Raw genomic sequence first — 26,022 nt, 5'->3', positions numbered from 1 at the left:
GATAGAAAGTTGAATAGTTGAAGAACAAATTCTTTCGATATTAACATTCTAAAAACATTCCCCGGGTGTGAACACATCAGTCAGAGTGAGAAGGAAAGGAAGAATAATACACATGAATAAATGGAAATATCTCTTTTAGAAAAGCTACTTTAATGGCACATGTATTTTATTATTAGTAAAGATAGTGAAAAATGCAAAGAGTGTGCAAATGCTAGCAATTAAATTCTGAAGTGCTAATATGAATATAGCAAAAGATATAGTGATGTATTTCATTTTCTACAGAGAAAATAAGAATGAGTACCTGTTCTAAATCAGGAAGCAGCAGATAATTTCAAGATCAAAACCACTTCCTGTTCAAGAAAGGGGAGAAAATTCCTTTACAGCTATTGTCATTATTAATCCACTCTTTGAAAGGTTATTTATAGAAAACATTTCAGTTTTGAAAATTCATAACATGTTTAGAATATAAGAAATCATTTGGGTTGCCTATGCCTAAAAAAGAGCAATTATAAAATTTGGTTAAGCATTTCAGAGAGCATAGCCAATTTCTAGATACAGAAAAAATACTGGAAGATGAAACTGAATTTCTGACATGAAGGCTTAGAGTTAGGGAATGTAAATGTTTGGAGAGAGCAGAGTTCATAATATATAGGGAAATACATTAGGATGTTTTGTTTTCTTTTTTGTTTTGACTGCAGAAATACTTGAAGCTTTCTCTGAGCTCCCTCTCGTGAGCAGTTGCTGACAGTGCACCAAAAGCATCACCAACAGCAGGACTCGATAACGTACGAGTTGCAATTTCATGTTACTTGTTTCTTAACGCATCATGCCCTTGCAAATAGAAATGCTTCGTTCCAAAGATATCATTTCTATACAATTATCTTTCTCTAGAAGGAACAGGATATAAAAAGAAAGACACCTCACCCCCACAACCAAAACCCAAAATCTGCGTCTCTCTCTGGTGCTTCTGAAGAGCTCACCACCCCTCACTGCAGTGAGAAAAAATTACACTTGAGGAACAACCTTTATAAACAGTCATAGCAGTGTTCAGAGAGCAAGCATTACCCATTTTAGAAGTAAAATTATATATATCTTTCTAATATTAATGAAAAAGGTATTTTAAAAGCAAGCACTTAAAGAAAGCTTCTATCTTGCAAGGAACCTTTTACTAGGATGTAAACGTTGGCTTAAGTTTTGACTGAACTACAGTTTATTTTAATTAAACCATTCTCAATCTGTTTCTCACTTGTAAAACATCTTGCATTACTCTCATCAGTGCACTGCAATAATAAACTGCTTGTTTGTATAAGATGTTCAGAGGCTGTGCAAATGGAGTTACAAATTGCAGAAATAAGGATTCTTGCACCAAGGAACTAGCACAGCCTAGTACAGGCCTGACAGCTATTCCACAAGCGCAAGCATTTAGTGACTTTATCTTACTCTGAATCAGGCTGTTTAGACTCTTGACTTAGAGAATTCCTCTGAAATCTGAGGAAGCGAATTCTGTTTAAGGAACAGTAAAAGTCACCCTTATGCATACAACCGGAAACCACACCAAGGTAACCACCTACAGCCATGCTAGAAACATCATTACTTTCTAACCAGGTGTTTAAGTTGATGCTTGCCAAAAGGTACACTTCTTTAGCCCTGTATTCCAATGTCTGTGTTACACAGCAGGTCAGATAATAAACTAGCACAAATCAAATTAAACCCTACTTACTGCTATTTGTTGTGTAATTTGGGATAGTCAAAGAAATAGTGCCAATGAAGTGTAAAATATCAAAACTTTTTTTTGTTGTATTGTGTTACTGGAATGGGAACTCCAAAGACCAAACACAATAAACTAAATCAAGACCTGACCTAAAAAAACCTGAAATTGGACCCTTTCTTCATACATCCTTGGAACAGCAAATATCTAGAGAGTCAAATTTTAAATATATTTTTTTTCTTCTGAAGGTAAATAGGTCTTAGATAGAATAACAGTCTAAATTATACCATCAGCAACTGAAAGTTTGTTTGTTTTTTCTTTTTATCATGTGTCCAATTTGCCATGTGGGGAATTATTAGTAAAACATTGCAACACTGCCAAGCAGCATTCTTCAAGGTATTCCTGACTTTCAAAGTTCTGGACACTTGATTTTTGCAATATATCTCCATGGACAGGGACAACCTTGCATATTAGCAAGCCTGCAACCAAATAACAGGATCAACACCAGAGCTTACAAATTTCTTCCTATCTAGAATATCAGTAAGCCAGTAATACAAAAAAAGAGAAAGTTTTAAAAAAAATCATCAACAATGCCAACAAATAATTTTTATTATATTCTAGAAAGCTTCTAGATCTCACAGGAGACTAATTTGCTTTCTAGTCCACAGTCGGCGAAAACAGTCCTGGCCTTTGAAATCATGCCGGTTTATTTAACGTTGCCTTGCTCCCAAAGAAAGACTGCCTGCAATTTTGAACATCCTATAGCAGCGACGCAGAGCATGCTAGCCATCAAATTCTAGTTGTTCATGCCACTGACTGGAAAAATGCCTGCCGTTTGATTTCTTTTATAGGGCCACATTTGAGCAAGCAAAGTTTATAGAGATGACTTACCTAATTAGATTCAAAGAGTCATTTGCTATCTCAGCAATAGTTTTTAAATGTACAAATCTAGACAGGGAGGCATTTTGTAAACAGGTGTGAATGACACTGCTCCATCAGGCATTAAATTGGAGCTGCTCCTGAAAAATACTATCATTTGTGCATTTAAGTTACCAATATTTTATCAACTGCAGTGTTTTTACACCAAATATTCCTTGAGGTGTACAGCCAATATTTCAGCAAGATCTCTCACCCTTTTAATAGCAGCATGAAACAGGCTACTGTGTGCTTCTCATGTCTTTTCTGAAAGGCTGATTTTAAAAGTCTCAAAATTATCTCTGAGGAGTATATCAGCCTTTGAAACAGGGCTACAAACCAGGTAATGCCTGAGGGAGAACAGCTGATACTTGCAAGCAGTTATATATTTCCAAAGGAACAACAGCTGGGACATATTTTCTCTTATGACAATTATTTAATATTCATATTACAGTTGTACCCAAGGCCTCCGTGCTAGGCATCATGTGGACACACAAGCACCCAAAGAGCACTCAGGCTTGGCCCTCGCAGCAGGGTGGCTGCTCCCCTCAGCCTTCACGCGTGAGGGCCCCAGTGCAACACTCACAGCTGGAGAGAAAGCTTTGCTCTTTACACCTTTTTCCTAACATTTGGATGTGACTTTCATAGAGTAGTAGGAGAAAACGTTACAGTAAGACAAGAAAAGTGCATTCTACTTCACCGCGGCTACAACTAAAGACTGAAATACCTGTCACCACACGGGGGAAACGGGCGTCCCGAGGGCCCAGCACAGCCGCAGTGGCACTGCGAGCGACTGCCGCGCCGTTCGCGGTTCTTCGCTGTGCTGCGGGCTTCTCGAAGTCCCCTCAACCGGAGGCGTGCCCGCACCGTCCCCCGTCCCGCCAGCGCCTCCGGAGGGCACCGCACCCCGCCGCCACTGCCCCGGCCCGCTCGCCCCGCTCGGGCCCTGCTGCCCAGGCAGGGAGCAGCGAGAGCCCCTGCCACCGCCCCCGGCCCTGCCCTCAGGGGAGCGCCGCGGGCGGGAGGAGGAAAGGCGGGAACAGGAGAGGCGGGAACGCCCTCCTCACTGCGGCACGCGGCACCCGCTGCGGCCCGCCGTGCGTCCGCGCCCGGGCTGACGCACCTACACGGCATGGCCTAGGGCCGGGTCTTCTGCAGGAAACACGTTACACACAGGCTGCTTGACATGTTTAAGAGGGATTCAAAACGATTTGCCCCTCGCCCACAGACGCAGAAAATGTTTAAACGTTTAAGACGGATTCAAAAGTGTTTGCCCCTCACACACGGGCAGAGAAAGGTCGGGCTCAGGTTTTAGTGTCACTTATTTGGGAGGGAAAAAAAAGGAAAATAAAAAACCCATCACAGAATGGTTTTGCTTTTGCCGAGAAAAGGGGAAGGGCTTCGAGTGAGGAAGATAAGGTTTCAGACAGAAGTAGTGAACGCTGGGAGGAAAAAAACACCACAGAAAATGGACAGCGAAGACTAAATACATACCAATCTTCACACAGTTTTCAAATTAAAGGTCTGAAAGAGACCCATCTTCTTAAAGTAAAACTTCAGTTTTATTTATGTTTTATTAGAAACATTGCACAGAGAGGCAAAGTCTTTCACAAGCACATGTAACCTCACTTATCTTTGGAAGGTTAGTTTCTCTGGCTATATGCTGTTAGGGCCTTCGGCAGAGCCAAGCAGAGCACTGCTGCTGAGAGAAGCGCACACAGCACTGGAAAGCGTACTACATCAGGGGTCTTGCAGATATAAAGGCAAGTCAAGGTTAGCTAGGCAAGTCAACTTTTTCTAGGATTACAGTAAATGAAGAGCAAAAGAGGCATGTCTCTGGATTTAGGCTTCTTCCATCACAGTTTTCAGTCCTCTCCACCACACAGGTTCAGCAGTGCCCTCTGGTAATCCCCTTTTGTGTCTTGCTGTAAAGCAAGGGAAGAAAAATACAGAATACATAATACATATGGGGAAACAGTCACAAAATATGAAAGTGTACACATTATACTCTAAATCTGTGGGACAGACTATGTTTCACAGTTGGAGCCTTGTCAGCCTGGAGGAGACTATCTAGACTGAGTTTTACTTACGTGTGAATTGAAACTATTTATCATTCTCGCAATACAAATGCAAGGCCAAGAAGGGAGACAAATTTTGGTATGAAAAAAAGTAACACAACAAAGGAAAGCTGAAGGACTTGATTCTGTTCCTTCTCACTGATCATTGCAAAAAATCATACATGAAGCTTACTATTTTGAAAGTCTGCTTATAATCTAAAATTGACATCTTCAAGAAATGATTTTGGCTTAAGATTTTGATGCAACTTCATCTACACAAGGAAGAATGTATCATATGCTGTTGTGAGAGTGGGTAGAAGACTAGTTTTTAAACAAATGCATAAGCTCTTTACCTATGCCCCCAGTGAAAGAAAATCTGGTACCTATAGATCCTGCCCAGTCACAGAAATGGACAAAAATCACTCGAGCTAAAAAGCCTCCTTGGGCACTGAAATGAAAGGGAGCAGCAATTCAGATGCTCTATTTTCCTTCAGCAATCACAGAGCAATTCTGTTTTTTCTTTTCTTTTGGTCTGAGGATAGGGACAGGTGAACAAAATTTTCCTTCAGTAACACATCAGCTGATTGCACAAAGCCTACGTATACTATCAAGTGGCTGCCAGGAGTTGTACCAGCTGTGGACTGTAAAGTTAAAGGTGGGTTTTTCAACAGTGCATGGATAATAACGTATTATTCTCACTGCAGCCTCTGAAACACCTCCCATGAATTCTAATGGTACAATTAAACCAATGAAGACTGCTGCAAAGGTCCATATAATTGATAGAAAAAGAAAGCTGAAAAAACTTACCTGGATGAAATAATAGAGAGATTTTCCATATTTCCTCTTGAATTCACTCTTAATTTTCAGCATGTCAACCTCGCAGCGGGAGACCATAATCCTGATCAGAACCTTGTCGCGAGTTCCCTTGCCCTACAAGCAGATACACATTTAGAACTGCAATAGCTGAAATGCGTAAAAGGCCACCGTACCTAACGGTAAGACAGCAAACTACAGCAACTGAGATGTGGCAATAAGAAACAACGAATTAAATCCCCTAACTAAGGTTATCATTATGATCCAGGAATTTGAGCATGAACACGCCTTTCTCATCAGCAGTGTTTGACCAACTTTCAGCCACAAATCTAGCTCCTTAGACTGTAAGCAGCAGTTCTAGTTCACCAGGAGGTCTTCCTGGTATTGCCTAATGCCTGCCACTAGGCATTTCTCTTTCACCCCTTTTCTTGAGAAAACATTTTGAGGCAAATTTAGTGTCTTATTTTGGCACTTCAGTAAACAGCATTTTCTGCTAACAGCTCTTGGTTACCTACAAAAGACATGTCTAACTTTGCTAACTATAATCAACTGATCTAATACAGATCATTATTATGAGACCCTTCCCTCTATTTCCCTATACCAGATGCATCTGAATAGATGGTCTAGGCTCGTAACTGTTACAGAATGCTTTTGAACAACATTAAGTCATTCTTAATTTATTTAGGTGCCAGTCACACATCATATGAATAAAAGTGCCTAAGGAATCAAAATCTGATGAAACAATGGCGAGAAAAAAAATGAGCAGAAAGACAGTCTTCCCTACCTTCATGGAATCATACAGTCTGTCCGCAAAATACAGCTGCTTGTTCTGAATGCACTGGACTGAAGAGAAAGATAAGAATAGTTAAACATCCTGCTCAAACATGAAATAGCAGACCACAGAACCTTGAAGTCATTTTTAAAGACATGATAAGCAGTCAAAATAACATTTTCAGCAAAAGTTTCTCCAAAAGGAGACATAGAGAAATTATTTTTACCTTAGCTGTTACTTAGAAGTTGTTTGGCTAAGCTTCTGATGAAACCAAAAATGCTTACAATCTGAGGAAGTGTTTCCCTCCATCGCTAGTATCATTTCAGAATGCTAGCCCTCCTCCACACACACCACAATTCACTCTTCACTTCTGTAAGCAACCTCTTTTCTAAAAACACTCATTGTATGCTAATCCATGAGAAGTCTCCCTTTCAAGGCTGAGCTCTGTTTATTCTCCATTTGCATTACAGAGCTCTCAGTTCACCCTTAGTTTGAAATGGATTTTTCTCTTAAAGAATTTCCTCTTAAACTTGGAGACATCCTTGTTATCTTCATCTCATGCCACAGCACCAGCCTTACACCCTGCCTTCCTATTTCAGAGAATTCAGTGCCAAATCAGCTCTTTTATTAGACTCTAGCGTCCTCCACTGCCTGTCTTCTCTCACAAACACACTGTTCTCTACCCAGCCTACATCCATATTGAATACTTAATGTGTTCAGCTATAGTTCCAACCTTTTTGTTTGGGGAAACAAACGTTAAGCCTCTGTATCAAACAAAAGTGGAACTAACAACAGACCACAAAACACATGCATTTTTACTTTCATCTGGAAAGCAAGGTTTCTATTTTGCAGAAGGCAAAAATACACTACTTCTCAATACCTGTAATATCCTAAAATACACTAGTGGATCCAATAATGCCAGCACGTCCAGTTTCTTTTTCATGCAGCAACACAGAGGAAGCTGGGCCCTACCCTTATCACGATACGCTGCAAGAGCACTGAAAAGATCCTATCTAAAGATACTCTTTACTTCAGGGTAAAAAAAAAACAACCAAACCTCACCAAGATTAAGGAAGGCATTCTCCAAATCTCCCTTAACCTCCTTCTTGATGCTCTCCAACATATCATATGGGCTGTAGCTCTTGTACCTGTCAAACACTGTCACAAGAAAGAAAACAAGTGAAGTCAAAACCAGACGAAGAACTGGTAAAAGTAACCACCCAACTCAAAAACAGAGACACCAATGCAGAGATAAAAAAAAAATATCTGTCCAAGTCCTTCTGATAACTACCTTAAGTACAGCCTAAGTTTGTCAGCTGATAGCAAAGTTCCCATGCTATGGCCTTTTTGCTTTCCTTGAACACCTCCACAATCAGCCAAAATACCATCTTAATCCTGTACTAGTATTTTTTGAAACAACAGTGATTTAGGCCCTGAAAAGAAAAGTCTTCAAATGGCTTTCCTATGATTTAAACACATGATATAGCTAAGCTACCCTAGGACAGAGAGAAAAGCTGAAGGACTTATCAAGGTCTCCTGCAGCCATGTTTTCTAGATTTGTAACATTTTTGTTCTCAGTATATGTGACATATAATTGAGCATTGTTACACCTGGGTGAAAAAGAGCTCTACACACATTCAAACTGTGAAATCAACATATCCACAGAAATAACTGTATTTTTTGAAAAAGCTTAACAGCTTGGACATGAATTAAGATTTATGAGATCTCCTATGTTTTATGAATGCTTTTCACACTCATTTCAATCATATCTGGGACAAAATAGCTACCACTTCGGTATCATTTTCTCTTATAGGAAAAAAATAAAACTGCCTCTTGAGCAGTACCTTTCTGCATGTGGGGGACACTTCTTTCAGTCATAATGTTGATCCACTTGGGGACATCAGTTCCCTTTCTCTTCACACCAGCATCATAGAGCTCCTGTGGTTGGAATGAAAAACAAAATGATGAACATTATTAGTTACACAAGAAGTCATTGCAAATGTATACAATTTCCTTACTGGAAAACAAGCACTACTTGGAACTGTGTCAGTAGGAGAAACACAAAAGAACACATGGTTGGGCAGACCACCAGGACAAGATCTATTGATCTAATCTGAAATGAAGACTAATTACTTACCTCTATCTACAGGTTTTACTCTGTACTTAGTTCTGATACCTCAGCAGAACTGCTCTTGACAGATACAGATGTAATAAACAAGCATTACCAGCCACTAAATTCAACGATACTTCTCTCAACGATACTTCTCTCAATCTTATACAGCTACTTGGTTGCAACCAGTCTTCACAATGTACGTGTTTCCTTTTGTTAAAGGCTCTCTTTCTCAATATGCCTAAGGGAAATACCAGAGAGCTTCCATATGGGTACTAGTGGGTGAGTAGCCCATGAAAACTGATAACTGAAGGTATCACAATTGCAAGCGGCAGATACCTCTATAGCATGCAAACATTACTGTGCAAAACAATCTGAAATACACACACCTACTTTCATCAATGCTTCTCACTCGCACAGCATCTGTACTTTCAATATCCTCAAAACCTTGATCAACCTAAGACATTTAATGGTCATTACCAGCACTTACCCTAGCATCTTGGTCAATCAGCTCATAATCAATCACAGAGGTGTCTTCACACCTTTTGCCCTTCAAACAAGGATAGCAGTATTTAGAAGAGGTTTAACAGACAGTAAGCAGTTTGTTACATGCATGTTCTTTTCTCTTCGATTTTTTTACTCCGAATTCGCTGAGTAACAATATGCTCCATCCTCATTATGAAGCTGCTGCTACGAATGTTGCATTTCTGTCAAAATACTTTGCCCTTCAACATTTCCTTTTTTTTTTTTCCCCAAAAAACAGTGAAAATACAAGGGAATTTAAAAGTGAATCAGAAATCCAATTGTTTTACTGGCAGCCATCAGTCAGTTACCAAAGGGCAGGCACATTAGGATAAGTGGAAAAATAGGAACAGTCCTACCTTGGCCAGGGCAACCATTAGCTTGCGGAAGTCACCAGATGTGTCTGATATAATGTCCTTTTCCAGTTCTGTCTTGTACACTAGAAAACAAAAAAATATTTTCAAGTAAATGGTGTCCTACAAATACTCTTTTACAAGAACAGCTGCTAATTGTAGTGTTTTACGCACATAAACAAACAGCTACAATCTAAGTCACTTGTGGAAGACAATGAAAACAAACACATGCTTGCATACAACAAAAACAACATTGCTACTGGCTAGTCTTAAAAGGAAGAGAATATTGTTTTAAGCTCAATATCCTGTTAGATCATTCTTAGCTACCAGTGAATGTTTGCCTGTTTGATAAACATACCATTTAGGCCTTCTCCACTCGTGGACTTATGACTGGACAACTGCAACTACAAGTTTAATGCAAAAGACAAAAGCTGTTATGATAAATCAAAAATGCTGTGTGTGATTCTGGTCTGGTACCTTAACATTTCCATTGCTTTCCAAATGGTAATACTCTATAATGCTACAAAATAGCATTCTCTCTTCAACAGCAACCTAATCTACAGCAGCAACACTCTCTTTGCTGATACATATTATTTTTTCAATACCAGCCATTAAGACTACATTGGTTTTGCTTGATCTTTCTGACTTAGCCAGCACCTTACCAGAATGGCTTGACGATTATTAAGCATTAGCACACAGCAATTTTCTACATTTCAGTCTATTCATGGTGAACTCTGAAGTTCACAGAAACAAACAGGCACTGGACAGCTGCACTACTGAATTGCAATAAACCCAACAAGAATGGCCAATACAAAAATACAAGAAATATTAAAGGAAAAGTAATATTTTTTGAGGATGGATCTTAGATCACTCTTCTATCTACTTATAATCAACTAAGAATTATAGCTTTAATCGGATAACATGCTTTAGAAAAGTTGAAAAACAGAATATATGCTTTTATGAAGTTTTATTTCATGTATTTTCTGTCAGGCTTACCAAATAAACTTACAAGCATGCTTCAGCAGATTTCAGATTCATCTACTTATTGCATAACTGATCCTACAATCCATAAATCTAACATAATTAATTCTGTCACTATGCACAGAATGCATGTAGCTTACAAAAAAAAACCCATTTAGACACAACTTACATGAGTAGTAAATGTCCTCCAATTTGTTTGCTACCAAGCAACAAGATTAAACCATATAAACACACACAAATATCCAGGACACCAATACAAAACAGTATCTTATGTCCAACTGCCAGAGAATCAAAGCAGGTGTTCTGTAAGCGACTCAATCAAATTCACACTGAAGTGAACTTATCCAAGTAACTTAGTGTAAAAACACAGTACATTGAAACTTTCAAAGTAAACTTACTTTCCCTGTAGACTCTGTTAATTTCGCTAAGCTCCTGATTTGTTCGTGAGCAGATGATTTCAATGAGTGTGTCTTCATCAGTTCCCAGACCCTGCAACACATATATGATTCAGTTAGGTGCTGGTAATGAACAGACAGGCTTAAGTGGTTTAAAAATATTTTACAGACATCTCCTTTCTCCCACTCTAACAATTTCACAACCATTCAGGGATATTTTTTGCTAACTGCGCCTGAGAAACCCGAGATGGAACGTTTTTAGTTGCCAAATACTACTGCAATAGCTTTGAGATCCTGTAGATATTATCTCTGGGCAAAGTGCATTTGCTGTGAGTGTCTGTAATACTCAGTGGCCTCCTCACCAGCATAAGTGGATGAGGTCAACCTATCGCAGTCCATGTGTGATTGTTTTCTGTCCACTGAGAGCATAGGAAGAAAATCCTATTCTTAGCATGCAAATGGACAGCAATCAACTTGTTCTTCCCTGCTTTTCTTCCGCACCTCCCTCCATACAACTCCTCCACTATAAATGCAAAGCATTAGCCTTGGCCTTGTCGGCAAGTCAAAGATGTAAGCATGTTCTGAATTCCTAGCTAAAAAATAGCCCCACTTGAATTGCCCACGTTTTCCAGGTACTTCACAATGCACAAATACAGATGAAACATTACTATTAGCTACTTCAAGAAACAAAAATGTATTTCTATCAACAAACTAAATATTCAAATTTTATATTTTTGGAACAAGCTGAATGAATTGAGAGGTCATATAATACTTCAAAGCCACTTTTGTGATCAAGGTCAATGAAAAATCAGTGCTTTGAACTAAGCTACATTACTACTGTTTAAAAATATATGTATTAGCACTATAACAAAATTACAAACCACATCAAAATATATTAGCTATCAATTAAACCTTATAGTAACTCAGACAGTCCAAAATACCATGGCTGGATCAATGTGCTCTAAATCTTGTTCAATTATTTTACATAGATAAACAGCCAATTTAAAAAAAAAAATGCTAACAATACTGGAATATTCTTGTTTCTGGAGAAAGACAGGAAACAGAAGGACAGGCTCACAACAGAAGACTAAATTGGATGAGCTGAAGATGCTTCTCTCTCCAGTGACCACTGAAGATGTCTGGGTTACTAGTCGGCAAAGCCATCTGGTAGCCAGATGCCTCAGTATTTTGAAAAGAAACTTTTTAAAAAATAGACTCCACTGGCAATTTTTTCCTTCTGTTTTGTTTCTTACCTACCAACGAACTATGTTCACGCTAATCTCATTAGCCTCATCTTCCAGCATCACTAGCAGACAGAAAAAAACACTCTTATGCCTCCTGTTAGGATGCTGTTTGTTAAGCCCGTCTGTAACAGAATGTATTTGGTATGTGGCAGAAACAGGCATGGTTTGCACCAGGCTGCAAGAGGAGTCTGCTGGGTAACATCTTGGGAAAAATTCTCTTGCTGCAGTCTTTCACATGTGGAAAATGGAGGTAATTATGTGGAAAACTACCCTCTTGGAAAAAGTGTCTCTATTAAGGAAAAAACGAAAGAAAAGAGAGGACTAAACCCAAGCAATTTTATAAAAATGGCTCACAGCTAAGACAATTGGGAAAGCTTTCTACAGAGTGGTTCTAACGGGTATCTGGGGAAGTAGTAAAGGCTAACAATACTTAAGATTTTCTAAATATTTTTTGAAATGTTTCGTAAGAATGTGTACCAGAAAAATAATTAACTCCTCAATGATAGGTTTGCTTTACCCAACTTTGACTCCCATATCATAGCTTATTACACCCTATGTATCAAGTCAGACTTAAGCTCAGGCAAATTCAGAGCATTATACAGGTACTTGGGAGCTGGCAATAGCTGACCTATGGAGAGAATAGAATATTCTACATTTGTGCCTCTTGGAGGTAATGGCTTGGTCTTTGGGCTGTAAATACAGCATAAATACTATATAAATATATGGTCATCCTAAATATAACATATCAGATGTAAGACATTTAAAAAAACAAAAAAACCCACCCCAACAAAAAGCCCGAACTAGTCTGATTCACAGTACATTACGGCTAGCCTCTACTTACACCAGAAGAGGGCAGCATCTGATCACTCAAAGAAGGGATTTGGCCCATAATTAAAGAGTTACCTTCTCCGTACTGGGATGTTTTTTTGGGGTTGGGCTTTTTTGGGGGGTGTGGGTTTTTTTGCTTTTTTTTTTTTTTTTTTAACTCCTTTTTCATAGTGCGGAGAAATAATTTTTTTTGTCTTGTTCTGAATTTCAACAGACATGTTTTAATACTTCAGCAATCTATTCCATGCTTGCGTGTGATTGTAGGGGACTGAACGACTCAATGCTCCGCTGTTTCTCCAAAGACTGCTTTTGACGCCACATCCTCCTCATGTTCTACACAGAGGCAGGTCTGGCACAGGATGTTGCTTCAAAATCAGTGATATGACCCAGTAACTGGAAACTAGTGTTGAAGCCTATAAATGCTTGCAGAGGATTTAATGACTCCAGCTAACAGCTGCTCTCTTAATATTTTTTTGTACTACGAACCTGTATATTAAGAGCAGTCAGCAAAGCAGCAACCAGCTAGAGCAGCCTATCAGTTATTCCTGACCTGATGAAAATTATTTTTTCCTTAAAGAGAGGATTTAATTAACAGTTGAAAATCACATGGTTCCAGAATTTCTCTCATTTTGGATGCCTTGCAGCTAGATACTTAAACTGTAGTCCTAAACCCAATAATAATCAGTGGACATGCTTGAAAACTGTGGCCTTGGATATGAAGTCCATACTCATTCTTGAGACAGCAACACCAGACTAACATACTTAAAATTTCAAAGCTCATTTACCTTCATGGCAGCTTTCAATTCAGAGGCATCATACTGTGCTGGTGTCTTCAGCAAGCCCAAGATCACTGCCTCCAAATGACCTGATAGAGCAGACTTGAGCGCTGCAGAAAGTTCCTACAAAAAAAGGAGGGAGGATGGAAGAAAAAAATTAAAGCTCACTTCTAATCTCCAGGGAATTTAGCCTGTAGCGCTTTAAGTCTCCAACCCTGCAACAGTGTTTCTTACACAATTGACAAGGAAACAGAACACACAGAGCTTTTCTTTTGTGAAAGCTTAAGAAAGAAATGAGGGCAAAGGAATTTTTTCTCATCCTTTGAAAATAAGACGAAACCCACTCATGGCTGACGAAGTGCTGAGAAGCATGGTACAGACACACCTGAACAGCACAGATGGATCTGAGCTTGACTCACTGTGGCCAGGGCTTCTCCATCATACTTCCAGTTTTCCCAGTAGCACTCTATTATTTGTGTTTTTCCTGTTATCCCAGCCCTTTACTAGCTGAGACATCAGAAAATTAACTGCACAGTTATTCCACTGTACAGGCCCAGTTCCCAAACTTCTCACTGCAGAGAAAAAATTGTCCCTGAGCACAGAAAAATTATCCGTCTTCAAGGAAACTCTCAGAAGTGTGTAGCCAAAATCTCCGTTGTTAATTGTCAGTCAATCCTAGAGAAACAGTCAGGTATGTTCGCTTCACAGGATGCAGGCAAATCTGTAGCAAATAAAGTCAGAGCCATGTACTCTTTTACGGGTTTCAGATGCAACCTGAATAATGCTAATATCAGCTTCATTGTAGTGTAGTTACAAAGTTGAAATCCCTGGGATCAAGTCTAGGGTTCACACAGATCAATGTATTCCCCCTAAGCTGAAATTAAGTCTGTAGCATTCAGAAAAGAATTGCTGCTTGTCAATTGCTGGTTCCTATGCTAACACTTTGTGAGCTTGAGGGGCAGGGGAAAAGATGGTAGAGAAAGTGACCTCAGCAAAATTGCAGAGAAGTTTGTACCAGAGAGATAAAGAGCCAAGGCACTTAGTTCATTTCCAGAGTCACCCATTTAATCCAGGGCACTCGTATATGCTGATACTGTATGCACTTACTGCATGGATTGACCAAGAGAGTGAATGGAGGTTTTGGGCATCTGGCTGCTTTACTGTAAGAAACATTTTAGTACAATAACTCAATTTTGGATACAATGCTCCATCATTTATTTGTGTGAAAACAGGTTCTTCAGACATCAGCTGAAACAGCAAAGATACCGCATATCTTTATAATATAATAAATTTTAGGACAATGCCATGAATTCCAACTAGCTGAGTGAAGTTTTTGCAATCTTTGCACTTTGGTGTGAAGGCTGAAGGAAATACAAATCAGTACAGTAGGATTCACCAAAACAACTGCAATAAAACACCTCAAACTGAACCAAGCACCTGCCCTCGTATTAGCGGCTTCTGGAGAAGTAAGGTCTTCTGCTCCTGCCAGGAAAGCAGGGTCTCCAGTCTGCCATTCTCTGCCATGGCTAGGAGTGTGCTAAGAGAGAAGTGGGAAGCAGGTAACTGACAGATACCATCGATTTATAAATAGCAAAGATAAAAGTTTTACTAAGTGTTCCAAACAATCTGGATATTAGGAGTTCATTTCAAAGTTAAAAATTATTGGTGGCAGTTAGGACTGACCAAACACATACAAACACACACATGCAGAACCCCCAGTATTCACTGGTAGCTCCATTAACGTTGGTGATTGGGAAAGATTGCATACATCAAACATCGCTCCTCAAGACTACTAATAGTTTCCATTAGACACAGCTCAACTGAAAGGAGTGAAAATAGAGGTAGATCTGCGACTTTTTACAATTATAATGATCTATTGAGAAATCCTGCAACACACAAAACGAGCAGCCTAGTACAACACAACACATTCCCCAAAAAAATCCACACAACTCGTTGCCAAAGAAAATCATGAAATACTGTCCCTAGAAGATATACCTACATGTCTTTTCATATCCCACTTCCTCCTCTCTTGCCATTCACTTGTTTATTTCACTGAGTGGTTTCTACTGCAAATTTCCATTGTTTCTACAGACGGTTTTATTCTTTGGTATTTGTTAAACTTGATAAATTCAGTTTGCTCTTGGGTCACAGCAAGGAAAAAAGGTGAGAGAAACACTGAGATGAAAAAAGTTGCAGATTTTCTTGACTGTGCATTTTGTGGTTGTGCAAAACAATTAACAAAGCTCTAAGTGACACATTTCACTGCTAGGGTCCACTCATATGCACGATTCTCCCAGTGCCCACAGGGCGTGACTGCCAGGGTGCAGCTGTGTGCACACGTGCATGCATCCAACTTGTGTGTGCTTCTGCATGTGCCTACATCAGCCATGCATAAAAGTTGGTGAATTTCCAAAAGTTAACTCTAGATTTACATTTGGTTTCAGATGAGCATTCTGGGCTGCTGTTGAAGGACTACCATTTGGGGTCTGGCAAACCTGAAAGAGATACATTCATCATAATCCTAACTCTATACAAGTTTCCTCTTTTTCACGGGCATAAGACTTCAATTATGGTAAGATTCTCAAAACTTCAAAAGTCAAGAGAACAGCTCTTGCATTCCAGATGGCGAGACTCGTTATGCAGAATTCTGCACACATTTTACAGATTCCTCTCCATCAGTACATCAGTACCTAAGGTATTTCTGACAGGATAATATCTTGTGATAGTTCAACCCATTATATCACTTTGTTCCACATCTGCAGTGTTCATAGCACAACTGACTGCAGTCTTTTCTCATTTAAGCTAGCTGTGTGAACAGAAACAGAATACTTTCCTAATGCTGAGTTGTCTTAACAGAACAAAACAAATCAATCCCCTGAAGTGTCTCCTTCAAACTGAGGCATTTAATGTCAATGGCTTTTCACTATTGTTTAGCATATTTCACCAGGGAATCCTCTGGATGGCTGATGTGTCACCCACTGTGATTTCTGGAGGTGCTAGGAAACCACTGTCTCAAACAGATTTCAGTCCCAGTTGTGCATACTCAACAAATTTGGAAGTCCCACCAGTCCTGCACTGTGACAGCATGGACAAAGTAGACGCATCTTTAATTTCAGTGAAAAGACAAACCAAGTAATACTTATCTTCAGTTTATACCCAGTTAACTGTGAAACCTGCAAGCTCTGAAAAATCTAACTGTCCACAGAAACACATTCAATACTTGGTATTTCTTCATATTTTGCTACCTTTTTGGTTCTCCTCTGATAAGCAAAAGCAATATCCTGCCTCTGTTCATTGCTGCGGTTTGTCAGGATGTTGATGATGGTGACCTCATCCACACCTACAAAGACATAAGACAAAGAGTTAAAGCAGCTTTCTTGTTATTGTTCTCTTTGTATTAATATGTTCTCCGACACTCAAAACATAGCACATGTGCCATCTGGAGCAGAGCTCAACAGCTCTCATTAGTTAGTGTATGTCATGTCCTGGCCCTGGAGAAAAGGCAACCAATTGCAGCCCAAATTTTGGATGTGATGCAGACCTTTGTGTACACAGGCATGTATACACCTCAACAAAGTCTAGTTTGCGACCAGCTTTGCTACTTCCGTTTTCTGCTTCACTTGTGTGTCTGTGTTCAGTCACTCAGTATTCTGCAAAGAAAGTTGCTCAAGAACACAGGCTTTGAAACTGACATGAACTTGTACTTACCAAAACCTGCCCTGTCATTTCGGTAGAGTGTTTTCAATTAAGGCTTCTTAACAAAGCAGTTATATTTTCTATTTAACACACAGTCACTTACCTATCACTCCAAACAAAAATGGGAAAATAAAAGTGTATTTCATTCTCTCAGCAGCTCAGAGGCTCAGAAGACAGAAGGGTTTTTTGACACTGGAAGAACTATGTATGTGCTACTTCTTTTTAAATCGTCACTCGAAGATCCATGCTGAGTTTTAACTAGCATGCCTAGAGGACTTACAGGTTGGGCGTTTGAGCATCGCTTTTAAGTAAGTGAACTACCTATCAGTAAAGGTTTCATTTTAAGTGAAGTTTTCCAAGTCCATGCACTTAAATGCAACTGCAGGCTGAATGCAAGGAGATCATTAAGATTTATTATAAGTTAAAAGCCAAAGCATGCATCTAGGGTTACATACTCTGGCTGTCAATAGAATGTAATGCACACCACAGCTTTAGATCCTGTAGGGGTCATCAATGCAGGTCAATGCATATAGAGCAAAAGCTTTTATGTTGTACGGGAAGCAGGATTTCCAGATGTTATTTCCTAGATACAGCCACTTGCTGCTGTATGTTCTTTCCAATGCAGGCAGCACCTTGTGACTTTTCCACTTGCTCTTGCCTTCTGCTACTAACATGCACTTCAGATTCCCTCTCAATTTCCCCACTTCACTTGCTGCCTTCAAACTGGATTCTCCTGAACTTGCATTCTTTGGACTGGCTCAGTTCTTCCTCTGATCACAGTTCTCTTCTGCAGCTTGGCCTTGGCAACTCAAAAGATATTCCAAAGCTTGGTTGGACTGGAGGCTCTTGAACTTCTTGAGATGGACCTGGAGCATCTGACTTACCTCTGTATCCTATGATAGGGCTCTAACCCAATGGACATACAATTATCACACCCTGCAAACATCCACGTCTCTCAAAGCGCTCCCTGCAAGGACAGCTACCCTTTGTTTAATCACACCAACAGAAAAAAGCCAAACAAGCTGTATTTATATGCCCTTAACTAAGCATTAAAGTTGTATTAAATACTTTCTCTTACTATGAGAGCTTATAGAAACTGCCCTTGCAAGAAGCCAGTCTCCATTACTCAAAGAAAAATGTTTAGAAATGCAAGCCCCCTTGCCACAAGGTAAAACAAAATTGTTAGCAACAGACACAGAGCAGCTGAGGAAAAAAAAAAAAAGAGTTGGAGTAACAAGTAAGAAAAACAGTGTGGCACACTGACACTGAATGTATCTTAACAGAACTGAAAAGGTCAGCCTGGGTGTACTTAATCAAACGGTAGGTGGTCAAAACTTCAAAAGGCTTGTGTGAGGACACACTAGCTTGCTCAAGCAAAATCTCATTCTGAATTTAATTCTCTTACTCTGTTTAAAATAGCAAACATGGCTACATTTTTGTAGGGAAATTATAATCTTTTTCTTAAAATGCTTGGTAAAAAGATACAAGTGAAAGAATTTGAGTCCTCCTCTCCAAGTCTCCAATGCACATTTGTGTCTATATCGCTGAATTCAGCCCGTAAGTAAAATGTCTGTATTTCACATACATTATTGGTTAACCAAAGCTGTCTGGACATGCCATCCACACACAGGTGGAGAATAACAGCACAGCTGGAAGTAATGTCCAGATAATGAAGTCTTCTAAACAAAAGAGTTAGCATAGCTTATAAACCGATGGAGACAGCTAGAACAGCTCTCATAGTTATGCTCAAATATCAAGCTAACCTATAGCTATGCTCTGTAACCACTTGTTTTGGACTATTTCCAGACTGCCTGGATGAAGCTTAGAAGAGGCAAAACTATTTCTAAATATTGCACGTCTAATACAGTGCATATTCTGCTGCAACACAAAGATGACGTATAACTAGTTATTTTTTTCTGGTGAGTTGCATGTCAGGTTTGGAAGCAAATAGGTGGCTCTAATCTAGAGGCCAGAACAAGCCCAGAGTTTTGACTCGGGTCTCTCTATTTACTACAAGTAGTATGAATAGCTTCTTTCACATTTGCACACGCATCAGTGTAAATAATGATTTTTTTCCATAAAAAACAGAAAGTAAGGACTGGATCAGCAACTACTAGCAGGACTCAGATGCCTGTCAGAATCCATCTACATTTATTTTCCTTATCACCCAAAGCAACCTCACAGCTACTTGAAACAAAGGACTGCAACAGGTATTATAAAATTAATCATATAAAGTGTCAATGTTGCAAAAGACCTTTTAGCCCCTAGCTACACAATCTAAAACGATGAGTCAAATCCAAAATTCCTTTCTCCCTCTCACATTTTTCATAATGAAATACTGTACTTGATAGACTCATGTCCTTAGCTCATGCTGGGGCAGACCTACATCAGTGCTCTTATTCACACAAGCTTGGCCTGCAGAAGTCAAAAGGCCCTGGAAAGCATCGTATGTCTTAGTTACAAATTTTGGTTTGAAAACATGCTGACTGCACATTTCAGCCATAATCTACTCCTGCACATTTTAAAGTGTTCCCATTTTATAAAAGAAAACAAATTCTCCCAGTCCAGAAATGGCCACACACAGACAGACACACAGACATTGGGCCTTTCTGCTGTTGCAGGACCACAGCATAAGCCAGTGTCTTAAGCTTTTTAATAAATTCTAAATTTAAACGATTCTGGGCATTCAAAAATGGCAAATAACATCCTCAAATTTTATCATAATTGTGATAGATTAGAAGCCCATGAATGACTGCATCCAAGTTTCTTATTCATATGCTTTGTGGACAGAAATATGAAGTTAACTCATTGCTCTGGCATTTAATGGAAAATAAGTGCTTGTACTTCACACTTGGGAATCATGCTGCATGGACAGGATGCTGACTCACATCTGCTGAGGTGGGGTGAAGCAGAACAGCTCAAACATTTTTCTTTGCTGTTCACTAAAATCTCAGGAAGTTTCAGGGTAATGAAACAGAAGTTTATTTCCAAATTTATTCTGGCCAGGCAGATTTTATCAGTGCATTTCTATCAATCGGCAACTGAAAATCAGACATTGTGGTAATTTCTTTTTTTCAAACAAGAAAATTCCTTGCAGATGGAAATGTATTTGAATAGGGCGGGGGGTGGGGGTGGTGGAAGTAGATCTTAAGAAAAAACTCCCTCTGATAAATAAAAACTTTTCTTCTAACAGAGGCAATCTGTTGCGTTGGTAAGATCACAGTGTGATGACCCAATGTGCAAAAAGAGGGAATTAACATAACCAAAATGATCACTTAAGAGTTTTTAATTTTTTGGTTTAAATGACACTGTACTTGAATTTCCATGGGCCAAAACAACAGCACCAGCATTGTTCTGAACAAAATGCATGATACGGACAGTCACTTAACTTCCTAGGACGAGGTGAGAACAGAGCTAACATGCATTCATTTTGAAAGAGCTGGCATACACTTACTAGAACTTCTTTACGGTGAGGGTGACCGAACACTGGAACAGGCTGCCCAGAGAGGTTGTGGAGTCTCCTTCTCTGGAGACATTCAGAACCCGCCTGGACGCGTTCCTGTGTGATATGGTCTAGGCAATCCTGCTCCGGCAGGGGGATTGGACTAGATGATCTTTCGAGGTCCCTTCCAATCCCTAACATTCTGTGATTCTGTGAGAAGTCTGTTCTCTTAAATTTCATTTTCAAAGACAGCATGGAGAGAATACCAGAAGCTTCTTCTGCCCTAACAGTATCTCGATACTAGAGATCATCAATCTACATGAATGAATGAATGAAACGGGATTGCAGTTGGCCTCAAATTGTTAGTGGGAGATGTACGTGATTAGCCCTTGTGAGTCCTCAGCACCATTGTGTATCTGATACCAACGCAGTCCTAGGACTATTTGACTGAGCTCATGATCTGCAGTGTCTTATTTTCCTTGGATAAAATCCCGATCGCACTAGAGTCAAAGGGAAATATTTAGATAAAATAAGACCATCATTTCAGCTCAGCTATTTTGCTTAGCAAGATTTCACCAAACTCAAACCATGTCGCAATGAGATATTTCTTTACTGATACTATTAATATTCTGAATATGTGACTGATGTAGTTTGGTGGATTTCAGGCGCTGTCCACCCCCACCAGCATGCCAGCAGATTTCCTCTAAACTTTTACTTCATAACACTAAAAACTGTGTTAAAAGGTGTGGGCATATTGGATATACTATATAATCAGTGAATTTAATTTACAGAAGACCCCTGTTATGGTTTAAACCTCATCATGGTTTTATCAATTCTGGATATAATGAATTTATTATAGATATATGTTCTAAGCACTTTCCTACAACAAAACTGTGTTTGAATTCTGCCAGTCACGGAATAAAAAAGCATACCATGAGACCTCAATAAAAGGTTGCGGTTTAGGTTGCAAGTAATGAACTATTCACAACCTAGTCTGACAACAAAATTCTTCTACAAAGTATCTGAGATACACAAAGTCACAATGCTAAGGAATAACTCTGAAATAGAAAAGAGACACTTCAGCAGTCATCTTTCCTACAAAGAATTAAAAGGAAACCTAACATATGCTCTGTTAGTACCCTTCTAGTTAGTTAGTTTCTTCTATTTAGGCTCATATACTTGAGCTAATCTATACACAGGTATAACAGAGCATTACACAGAAATTATACAGCAAAAAGTCAACATTTACAAAGGACATGCTAAGGCACTAAATGAACTCCCTACAGAAAAACTAAATAGCCTAACAATGAAACTGGCATAACGATGACATTTATTACAAAAGGAACAAGTCAGAACTGTAACAAGTTATTTGCATTACACAAACTCTAGGTTGAACTATTGCTAACTACAAACTGGTTTTATATCATCTAGAGCCATTCTTGCACATCTCCCTTTCTAGGCTGTTGGATGTATATAAAACTTCTGCATTTAATTCAACTCCACTCAAAGACCAGCAAAGGGCTGGGCAATATATTTGTGCAAGTATAGTATTTGCAGATAGATCTAAGCCCCAATAAACACATTACAGTATTTCTCACAGATCCCACAACAGATAAATAGACGGCCAACCTCTCAGGAATTTATCTGAAGAGTGTGAATGAATGCTAGAATATTCAGATATTCTATAGAGCAGAACAGTCAGACATTCTACCCCAGATCTTTGCCCTAAAACAAATATACAGCTGTTGTTTAGCCAGTTAAATAAGTTTTACCCATCTTACACACAATCACCAAAATGGAGATTCATGACTGATTCAGGGAATTTGCATTACTGGGAAACAGCTGGATAATTAATTAGATGGTAACTTTTCAAAACTGGCCCGCCCTGACCACAAATACCAAACTTGCATATTGTTTATATAAAAATGCAGAAGGTACACCCAAATTATTTTTCTCAGAGATAAGACTCCACAGGATATAATTTCCATAGTACTCCTATATAAAGGATAGAATTTGAAAGACTACTCTGATGATTGTGAAATACAGGCCTATTACAGCACATAAAGATGTAGATTTTCAAAGCAAGGAAAGGGCATGGGTTTCAGATACCAGCAGTCCTTTATCCTGCATAGAGTAAAGCCCCCAAAACGCTTGGTTCTTATGTCCATGCTTTTTTGAAACTGACCACCTCCTCAACCACAAAGAGAGCTTGCATATGTATTTATAACCTGTTGTATCTCCCCCACTGTCTTAAAACAAGACGAACAAGTCATATTACTCTCTACAATTCTATGGTAACTCATATTTCTTCTTTCTACCTTCTGCATACAATGCAAACTAATTGTTAGAGAATTGGTGAAACTTCCTAGGAAGAAGGTAGCTGCTGTGGGAATGTACTGTTTGTTCATTATGAGTGCTACATTTTTAGCGCAAAAACTATGAAGATATTTCCCATAAATATTTTTAAATGTTTTCTTGCAGAAGAATTTCCCTGTGTAGCTGTTTACATCATTGTTTGTAGAAAACCAATTCTTGTCTGGATGATTCAGAATTTTCATTTGGAAAAAAATCCCACATATATTTTAGAGAGTTCACATTTTAGTATATTTTCTGAATTAGCAGATTAAAATATCCTGTAACTAAGCGTTCAAACTGCAAGGAAACAGAACCTAGAAGAAGGGTCCTAACACTTGTTCTTTATTTCCCCCAGGAATACTTCCTTTGAGAGAGTCTTTATGGTGGAAGATTCAGTATTGAAACCATAAAGAGATTCTCCCCTTTGAAGCCACCTTCCCCAAAAAGCTCCTGGGTAACATGCTAATAAGAAGCAGAGATAAACTCAATCCTACAAACATGTAGGTCCATGAACAAGTTTCCCTATTATTTGCTCAAAGGGTTGAGAATCATCTCTCTAACAAAATGTTTCCATGTGTCTGAAGACCAAACTCAGCAAACTGCTTATCTTTACTGGAAAGTGAAAGAAAGTGAAAAACCGACATGAGCTTGACTTTCCTGACTGCAAAAGCTTTTGTACTGCCTAGGATATTGCAATTTCCTTTTGCATTAATTAACAGCTTGACTGTCAAAACGTGTAAATTCCTACGTACCCTGAAAGTCTGACGGTATATTTGACAAGTTTAGATTTGCCCTATAATCAGACCTGTATATTGTCTAGACAAAACTCTACGTACACACAAAGCATCCTCTGGCAAACACGATGACATTTACTCCTCTCTTGCAAGAGGATTTTTTAACATAAAAACAAATCATAGAATGATTCAAAATCAGAACTGAACCTACTTTAATGAGCAGACAAAGGATTTCTCCAGTTAAATTAAGAAATCTTTGGAAAGGAAGCCTCATGCTTGTTAGGGAGGGGCAATATTTGACATTTTATAGCAAGTCAAACGTGTGCTTTGTGGGCACTGCAGAGAAGACTCTGCATTTCTTTCTGACGAGAAACTGCTTGGCTTTTAAATTTCTCCCTCTCCTGACACGTAGGCAAAAGACTTGACAGTTCCAGCTACGCCCATCTGTTGCTTCTCCGGCCTGGAGGAAGTCTGGAAAGTGTAGCACACCCTTTCTTTGTTACAGAGCAGGAGACAAGGACAGAGGATCACTGCCCTGGGAGAACCACCAAGGTATTACTCCAGAGTTGTAGTTCATACTCCCTGTACTCCTGATTGTTTCAGTATACCAGGGTTTTCCATGCAGCTGCATCTCTCTCCTGGTCCTTCACGGTCTCCTACCAGTCAGTGGAAGTGGTGGATTCTGCCACTGATATAAGATGGAAGCCTACCTGAGAGCTTGTCTCAGAGAAGCAGAAGACTCTCGCATTTCCCTGACCCTGAAATACTGCAACATCATTTCAGAAACTAGATTCTGTTGTTTCTAGGACTTTCTTTGACACCAAATTAATATAAGATACACGAGCATTTAGTTCAAAACCCAGGAGAAAGAGTTGACACTTCACTCTCGGTAGCAGAAAAGTAGTAGAATTTGAAGTACTGATGAGTCAAGAGAAAAAAGTGGACATTTTCAGTGATAACCTCAACAACTCTTGGCTACAAACTTCAGAAGCATATTCAAAGCACGCATTTACAGAGTTCAAAATCTAGCTCGGTCAAGATTTCATCAGTGAGGTCTGAGAAATCCAACACATCCTAAAATAGGTATCCTAGAGTAAAGATATTAAAACGTTGGTCTTGAGACACAGTATCTTTCTTTTTTTTTTTTTTTTTTTTTGCATGCGAGCATTCTATCTTACAAGTAGGATCAAAGTCAGAGCCCATGTTCCTCACCTTTGGTCTTGATGGCGGTTTCCAGGGCTGCAGCATCCCGGTCAGCATCAAAGTTTGAGTAGGCCTTAACTGTGGCATACGCACTTGGTGGGAGAGAATGCTAGAAGAAAAAGAAGAAAAATAACCTCAGAGTTAAATCATATAGTCCTGTCCTTGCTGCAGTTAATAAAACACGTGCCTCTTGGTTAACTGGTATTTAGTCAGATTTTTAAATACAAGAACTACCATCGGTTATCTGTGAAAATGGAATTCTGCTAAGAGCCATCAAACTGTTCTCCTGATGCGTATTGTCCAGAAATCCACTCACAGCCATGCTTATTATAACAAAGAATATACACAAATAGATATTCTACATTAGTGCAGCAAACACCTAACACATTCCACGTTTACTCACTAAACCTCAGTCTTCTAATATCTGGAGTTTTCTGGCTAGATCTGAAGGAGATTGACTACAGAAAGCTAATTCTGTAGTCAATTAAGTATCTGCCATGAAAGTCTGAAGTATTAGATTTGCAGCCAATACTTTATTTTGGATTACAGCCTACAATTAAAAAAAAAAGTAGAGGGAGATGGAAGATTAACAATAAGTCAGAACAAGTTTTGTGCCCTGTCTCACGGACTTTAAAGCTAACACCAAAAAAACCTTTTTAAGCCTATAGTTCCAGAAAGCTGAAGTTACTCACAATCTCCTTTTGAAACTCTCTGTCTACAGATACTTGGTTTAAGCAGCATGAGGCTAACAAAACCAATGACATTTCAAATTACCTCTGCTAAGAATATGAGGACTTGCAGGTAAGTTCACTTAGGAAACAGCTGCAACATTTTAGAACTTACCAGATTTTATCAGCTGTTTATTATTGTCCTCTCCTGAGAAGTATAGCTTCAAACAGGAGGTCACCAGAATAGAGATTCAACTCTTCTCAACTGCTTCAGTGCAAGTTAACAGTTTAGCTTAGATCACCTCCCATGGGCAGGTTAAACTAAACCACAGATTTTCATATAAATAGCTGAGAAATATTCACTAATCCCACTCTGCTGAGTTCAATTTAAAAACCTAAACCTCTGGCACGAAGGTGTAGTGACTAACACCTGAAATTGCCATAGCTGTT

General features: G+C 39.1%; 1 protein-coding gene across 2 annotated transcripts in view; it reads right to left on the bottom strand.

Annotated features, from left to right (window-relative positions):
- Positions 1–4,131: 4,131 nt before the first annotated feature.
- The window catches only part of ANXA2 (annexin A2), a 32,543-nt gene continuing 10,652 nt past the window's right edge, over positions 4,132–26,022 (bottom strand). For both annotated transcript variants that reach the window (XM_068410128.1, XM_068410127.1), the window contains exons 3-13: positions 24,914–25,013; positions 16,720–16,814; positions 13,484–13,597; positions 10,630–10,720; positions 9,257–9,336; positions 8,866–8,925; positions 8,110–8,203; positions 7,328–7,423; positions 6,278–6,336; positions 5,488–5,610; positions 4,132–4,548 (exon numbers count right to left, since the gene is read on the bottom strand). In XM_068410128.1, the coding sequence (XP_068266229.1) occupies positions 4,489–4,548; positions 5,488–5,610; positions 6,278–6,336; positions 7,328–7,423; positions 8,110–8,203; positions 8,866–8,925; positions 9,257–9,336; positions 10,630–10,720; positions 13,484–13,597; positions 16,720–16,814; positions 24,914–25,013 (972 nt within the window). In that variant the 3' untranslated portion in view covers positions 4,132–4,488. The remainder of the gene's footprint in view (positions 4,549–5,487; positions 5,611–6,277; positions 6,337–7,327; positions 7,424–8,109; positions 8,204–8,865; positions 8,926–9,256; positions 9,337–10,629; positions 10,721–13,483; positions 13,598–16,719; positions 16,815–24,913; positions 25,014–26,022) is intronic.

The sequence above is a fragment of the Nyctibius grandis genome, chromosome 11 (assembly GCF_013368605.1).
Source record: "Nyctibius grandis isolate bNycGra1 chromosome 11, bNycGra1.pri, whole genome shotgun sequence".
Lineage (NCBI taxonomy): Eukaryota > Metazoa > Chordata > Aves > Nyctibiiformes > Nyctibiidae > Nyctibius > Nyctibius grandis.
The sequence above is the reverse complement of the archived record's forward strand: the minus strand, read 5'-3'. Positions and strand labels throughout refer to the sequence as shown.